This window comes from Enoplosus armatus, chromosome 17, assembly GCF_043641665.1.
Source record: "Enoplosus armatus isolate fEnoArm2 chromosome 17, fEnoArm2.hap1, whole genome shotgun sequence".
Taxonomy (NCBI): domain Eukaryota; kingdom Metazoa; phylum Chordata; class Actinopteri; order Centrarchiformes; family Enoplosidae; genus Enoplosus; species Enoplosus armatus.
In genome coordinates this window covers 19,457,108-19,464,414 of record NC_092196.1, presented here as the reverse complement: position 1 = coordinate 19,464,414, position 7,307 = coordinate 19,457,108, and the positions used below count along the sequence as shown (strand labels likewise).

General features: G+C 44.8%; 1 protein-coding gene across 1 annotated transcript; it reads right to left on the bottom strand.

Moving 5' to 3' along the window:
- Nucleotides 1-472: 472 nt before the first annotated feature.
- On the bottom strand, nt 473-7,006 carry unm_sa1261 (un-named sa1261). Its single transcript, XM_070923650.1, has 4 exons — nt 6,953-7,006; nt 5,856-6,079; nt 1,812-2,014; nt 473-1,288 (listed from the first exon to the last, which is right to left on the bottom strand). Exons 2-4 carry the CDS (start codon nt 6,025-6,027, stop codon nt 473-475), a joined length of 1,191 nt encoding a protein of 396 aa, XP_070779751.1. The 5' UTR covers nt 6,028-6,079; nt 6,953-7,006.
- Nucleotides 7,007-7,307: the final 301 nt, after the last annotated feature.

The window sequence follows — 7,307 nt, the reverse complement described above, 5'->3', positions numbered from 1 at the left end:
AAACACTTCACAGGAACATTTCTACCGAACATGAAAATGGCACACGACAACAAACACGAGAGTACCGTCAGTCACAAATCATCTCACCCAAATCTTTTTCTTCACACATTATTTTTGCAGTGACTGGATTGTTCCAAACATATTGCTTGTGGATTATGAATGTTTTTGTTTGTTTTTTTCTCTCCCGTGAGTTCATGAACTATTTCAGTGACTGAAGTATAAACCACACACACACACACACACACACACACACAGGAGGCTTCGGCCTGTGATTGTCTCACTGCTCATTTCCTCAGAGTTCGTCTTCATCAGAAACGAGTAAATCCGCAGTGAAGCTACAGACTGTTGATAGTTTCCAGCACCAGTCGCCACACTGTCCTCCTCTTTCTCACACTCGGAGAGATCTTCGTCTTCAGCTCACACCGGCCTCACACACGTGTGAGCGGCAGCCGGTAACGCAGCGTCAGCGCCTTTACACGCAGATCTCGATGGGCGTGGCCACCAGGATGCGTCCTCTTTCGTTGTTTTCTCGGTTGACCCGCTCGTAGCTGCCGGTGGAGGACGGCGAGCTGTTCGTGGACATGGAGGAGTAGTGGGTGTCCATCATGATGCTCCCCTTCGCCACCACACAAGCAGGCGACAGGCTCTGCTGCTTCAGTCTGTCCACTAACACGTCCTCTTCAGACGAGGACGAGCTGATGTCCAGAGGAGGCGCGCTGCTCGCTAAGCCCCCGCTGCCGCTGTTCCCGTTCTCCGTGTCCAACATCCAGCACTGGTTGAAGTAGCTGAAGACTTCTTTGACGGAGCAGCGGCGCTCCTGCTCGACGGAGAGGAGCCTACGAAACATTCGCAGAGCTTCATCAGTGAAGCGGCGCCACTGTGACGGCACCGTGCCCGTCCGGCGGCGCTGCCAGCGGACAAACTCCTCGTAGAAGGTGTCGTTAGGCATGGCCTTCTCCCAGGGGAAGTTTCCAGTCAGCATGCAGAAGAGCAGCACGCCAAACGCCCACACGTCCGTGCTGTAGTCCACGCAGAAGCCCTCGTGCCGCGAGGTGTCGCACAGCTCGGGCGCCGTGTACGGGATCGTGCCGCTCACGCGCTTCACCGGAGAGCCGGCGCGCCGCGTCATGCCAAAGTCTGACAGCTTGACCTTCCGGCACTCTTTGTCGAAAATAAGGATGTTCTCTGGTTTGATGTCTCTGTGGACCAGCTTCTTGCAGTGCAGGTAGTCCAGGGCGATGGCCACCTGGTGGACGCAGCGCTTGGCCACCGTCTCAGGGAGTCCCACCTGAAAACAGAGAGGAACATGACATGAATCCCCCTCAGCAGTTTAAGACCCCAACAGAGAAACTGACTGTTGACCCTCTGACCACACCCAGCTGTGATGTAGTGTTGTACTGAAGTGCTGGTGATCTCCACAGCAATGCACCAGCAAAAAGCAGTGAAGAAGAAGAAGAAGAAGAAGAAGAAGGCTCACTCATAAACATGGAAGCAAAAAAGTAGGTTTTATGTGGAGGGAAACACACACACACACACAGACTTTATTAAAATGAACTGAATTCAGATTTCCTCGTCACAACACCTGATCAGGTCGAAGAGCCCAGGTATTTTAATAACACTTCACAATAAAAGTCCAGTGGATTTTTGTGTTTTGGCACCACCAGAGACGACTCTCCAACAACTAAATGTCACGCACAAAATAACGCAGCACTGGATGCCAACACAGTCTAAACATAGTTTCCAATATTTGGGGGATTAAGAGATAATCTTTTCGATTATGTTACGATGAACGAATGGAAAATGTGTCTCACCTGTGGGGGGATGATGTCGAACAGATCCCCGGCCAGAGCGTACTCCTGGGCGAAGATGTAGTACTCGTCTGTCTCGAAGGCGATGCCGTACATGTTGATGATGAAGGGGCAGGGCGACAGGTAGAGAGAGATGCTGTACTCTCTCAGGAAGCTCTTCAGCTTGGTGGTCTTCTTCCTCAGAAACTTCAGGGCCATCTTTGTGCCTGAAAAAGGAGGACAGAGGAAATGGTTACATAACTCCAATCTCATTCCTCGCTTTCTTGTTCTTTTCCATCATATTAAAGTGTTTGGGGATTTATTTCACGGCTGCCTAATTGCGTGCATGAAACTTAATTAAAATCATTTCAAAATTTGATGAATAATTAAAAATCTCCAATGTCACTGAATTAAATCCTGGTGGGGGTTTTTTTTTTCCAGGAGATTTATATTGTAAGTATTTCAAATCCTCTGCCAGACTAGTTATGTTCCCACAGAGTGACCAGGATGTTGCTTCAGCTTCAGAATGGGGCTGATCTGCTCTCATGTCTGGGATTTTTGCAGTAAAGCGATGCTCACAGCTGCAAACATGTCCTCACAGAAGGCTGGAAATAAGATTAGAAAGCCAAAAGAGAGGAGAAGAGCGTTGGCCTGTAATAAAGCGTTTCACTCGCTATAATAATGTAAAATGTAGACGTCTGGAGGGAACTCAGGGAGGCAATGTGTGAGGACATGGTTCAGAGGCAGCTACTTACTGCAACAAGAGGAGCAGCGAGGGGAAAGAAATTACCAGGGCTAATCTGAAATACCCCAGACAATAACCTGGAGAGCTGCCAGGCCGGCCTCTCCCTGCACCAACAGTCAGCGTGTCAGCGAAGACGAGAGGGGACACGTCTCCAATACCACCGGGTCAGCTCTGCAAAGAGCTCTTTTTACAGCGCGAGGTGCTTCAGGTCAAGATGGAGGTCTCCGTTTGTTCTTAACGCTGCGATACAAGAGGAGTTTCCTCATGTTGATGGGACGTTCAAAAAATAAATATATAATATCATATACACATATATATATATATATATACACACTGTATTTGGCTACATTATTGGATTATTAAAACAAAATATAAATCAACTAATAAATGATATTCCAGGTGAAGGTACCCAGCAGTATCCCAACCTTCAACAGCTGCAACATTAAAGTGACGGACACATTAGTGAAATATAATTACATTCTGCACAGTGAGTAACTTACTTTTGGTACTTTAAGTATATTTTGATGCTAATACTTTTGCACTTAGTAAAGTTTGAATGCAGGAGTATTTTTTACACTGCGACATAAGTAAAAGATCCAAATACTATTAATTAATAATATTTTCTCTTGGACAAAGTGTTGGAGTCGTGCAGTAAAACCAAACAACGTTTTCTATATTTGAGTCAAAACCTCTGCACTTACAGGTCAGCTGGCTCTGCGAGACCAGCTTGGTGAAGAACTTTTCAGGCTTTCTTAATTGTCCGACTCCATTAACGGGCGGCAACATTAATGTTTTAGTTCCCAAACAGCAGATCATCTCTAAATGGAGTGAAGTGCTACTTTCTGGCCGTGCAGCATCATCTGATTTGCACAGCAGCCAACACGTGGCAGCTTGTGTTATTTGTGCTGCAGTAACTTCATGTTTACACCGAAAATGAGTTGCTTTGTTAAATCAGCCTTCTGGCTAACACGCAAAGATAAACACCATCTGTTCAGAGGAACTCAGCTGACGCTCGTGAAGCTGCGGAAACTAAAGATAACTGCTGACCCACTGACCCACAATGTTACTGCAACAAAACATCAACATGGGTTTGAGCTTTCACTGGGTTGCTCTTTTGTTACATATTTAATAATGTTACTGCATTAAACCATAATGTATTTATGGTGTGTTTAGATGGAGAAATAACAGTTTAATTATGACACAATCACACATTTTGGAACACTAAATAAACTGAAAACTCAGCCGAGAGACTTCAAACAACAGAGACTCAGGCAGCTGTTCCAAACATCTGGCCTGCTGAGCCTGTGAGCAAGAAACTGAACCTCTATGAGCTCCCTGCTGTCTGGTGACTCACCCAGACCTCTGACCTCCGACCTCTGACGTCTCTGTGGAGACTTTCATCTAAAATAGCTTAATACCACTTCATACCAAATTAAAACTGTAATAATAGAAACTAAACGAACCTCTTGATCATTGTAATAAAGAGCCGAAGATGCTGAGAAAGATATGGAGATGTTGAAGCAGTAAATCTGCACATTTCTTAAGTACAAATTTAATGACTTAAGACCTTTTCAAAACCTCTAAAAGGAAACATGATAATACCATTACTGCGGCAAAAAGAAAATCGATTGACTGATTGACCAGAGAATGTTTGGCTTTTTATTGTTTATGACTGATCGACTAATCGTTTAATCAATTTCTCATTTTATAGGAGCAAGACCTCCAGACCCACGTGGCCGAGTGGTTTCTAAAATATGATGCTTGGTTTTAGATTAAATGAAAAAGAGCTGAAATGATTAACAAACAAACATTTTATGGCTCGAGATTCTGAAAGTACTTTTACAACCTTTTTATACAGACATACTTTTACTTAAGTAACGTTTTCAATGCAGGACAGTATTTTTACAGTGTGGGATTAGTACTTTGTCTGCTTTTAATGAAATGTCTGCTGTGCAGCTGTAATATGAAGGAAGATATCTATGACATCAAATATTGGATTTGGTTGGCAGATGGCAGAGGACATCCCTAATACTCCATCCATGAGTACTTCTTAACAGTTTCAGTACTTTTGATTTACATTCGAGTTCCCTTTGTCACTGAAATGCATTTGCACACAACTATGATTCAAAAGGTCAGACATTACGTCACCTCCAGCTCATTTATTTCCAGAGTTAACATTTTACACTGAACGACATCAGACTCCTCTGATGGTTCGGAGGAGAGGTCTGTGATACAGCAGCAGATAATGAAACCACAGGTACACGAGGTTTTTCATACATCCTGCTGATGCGCACTTCAGAGGCTGGAAAAGGTCAGAATTCATCTCAGTGACAGTCGCTCTAAACAGGCAGTGCAGCTGCAGCTTTGTGCTCCATAAAGGAGACATTAAGAAGCTCGGGGCAGATGGTCAACATTTGGGCTTTTAATGTGAAAAGGTTGGACAGATTTACTAATAGTTAAGTAGTGAATTAAGGCAGTCTGGATCCAGATCTGTGCTGAATTACTGGCCTATTTTCAAAAGCAAACACAATACGAGGGCTTTACCTGTCCATGTTTGAGCAACGGAAAGTGGAAACGGCTTTATTTGTTATTCTCTCAGTGTATGCTGCATTTTAAAGCTGCACTCTGCACTATTGTTATGTAAAATGACCCCATCTTATCACTCTGAATCACAAAGTGGAGCCACAGAAGAGAACAACATCCCATTTCCTCCAACTGCAGCCCTGTAGATTCGCTCTCCCTCTGGCCAAATACATTCCTGCAGTCGAGTCGGGGAGACCTTCTCCTCCCACAAGAGGTGATGAAGTGAAACTTGAAATGCAAACTGTCTCCTGCTCCGTGCAAAGACAGATGGACTCATTAGTGTTTGGTTGCCTTTTGGAATAAGCAGGCGGGTTGGTGAGCATGAACTGTGTGCCGTTTCCTGACACTTCGCATGATTTGTGGGCTTCTAATTGAGCGTTTGTTAAACCAGTCGAGCTTTACTCGCAGATATGCAGTTTACAATGATAAATGTGGCACATTTTCTTGAACAATGGGTCCTTGATTTCAGACAGAAGTAGCAGCTTCTCATTTCTGTCTGCGACTTTTGTTCGTTTCTCCAGCTGAAACGCTGTATTAGCCACCGTTAGCACATTTACTGTATTAACTGTCGCCAGCTAGCTTAAAACATCGTGTTCTGTACTGCTCTTAATAAAACTCCATGTACATCACTTCAACATGTGGAGGAACCCAAAGCTCCACAGACCGGCCGTGTCCAGCTTCAAAACACGGAAAACCTCAAACATCTGCAATTATTATCAGCTAAAACTCACAACAGTTACCTCTGATTTTATGAATGACCAGGTCCACTTTCCCATAGGTGCCCTTTCCCAGTTCACAGACGACCTCATAGTATTTGTTGATGTCCAGTTTTTCCAGGTTCTGTGCGGCAATCAGCTGGAGTTCCTCCAGGATGTCGATGGAGGCGCGGGAACCGTGGGGCGAGGAGTTCATTGTTGTGGAGGTACGGGCCGGGGGCCGAGGGCTGGACTGGAGATGGATGTTCCTGTTGAAACAGGAGGAGCAGGAAGGAAAGCAAGGTTCACTATGTGACCAGTATCCACCCATGTCACTGTAAACAGAGCACACCTACTGTATTGTATGCACACATATGAAGTGTTCTCAGCAGAATGAACTCTTATATAACCTTTGAATCGTGACTTTGTGTTCATGAGAAAATGATTTTTTAAAAGATCACACGGCTCTTGACTTGATGATGGCACCAGATGAAAAGTCAGAGCATCACAAACGTTATTACAGTTCATCCTGAGAGGAACATGAAGGGCGAAACACATTTCATGAGAATCTTAGAGACACAGACACAGAGCCGCACCGCTAGCAGGACTACGTTTTTGAAGAGGAAAGGTTTTAGATTTGGCATCTTTCAAAAAGCCCACTGAAGTAACTTCCTGCCCAAAATGGCTGCAACATCAAGTGAAGTTCTGGCTGTAAGTTGTAGTTTTTTATTAGCACTTTCGCCTCACAGCAACAACCTGGACTCTCTCTGTGGAGTTAACATGTCCTCCTCGCCCAGAGACATGCCAGTCACATGAAGCTGCCCTCAGCGTTGGTGTGGATATGTGTAAGTCTCCTATCCAGAGGGTTTCCTTGCATTTGAAGCAGTGCATGCTGGTATACACTGAGCTCTGACAAGGATGAAGCAGGTAAAGACGATTAATTGAACGAATAAATCAAGAAATAAATGAAACTGCTACAGTCAAATTGGATCCGAGAGGAGAGAAGTTTTGCTATTTGTGGAGCTGATCCTCTGCAGCTGATTAATGATCCTCCTGCATTAATGAATGTCTAACTCTGATCCGATGTGTTTCTACGCCGTCGCGCCTGCTGCTGGTTTCCATTCTCAGCAAATCTGTGTCACCTTCCTCCTTCTGCTACCAAGAGAAGCCAAGCAACACCCGTCTGTATCCTCCATCACGGCGGCCAAGTTCTCCCAACGACCGGAGAGACTTCGCAGCTCTGATGGCGCAGCAGAATTGTACCATCTCTCATTAACGGGGATGAGAAAGTGTTGAATGAGACAGGATGGTAGCCACATCCTGTGCATCAAATCCATCTGTGCCTCGGAGACAGCTCCCGTCTACAGTGTGACTGTGCATGAGATGAGTACATAAAACTCACGTACAGCGTGTGAAAACAATAAAACCAAACACAAACATACAGCATGCTCCACTGGAAAGACAGCCAAACTGTTACTTGTGTGTTATGAGTTGTAA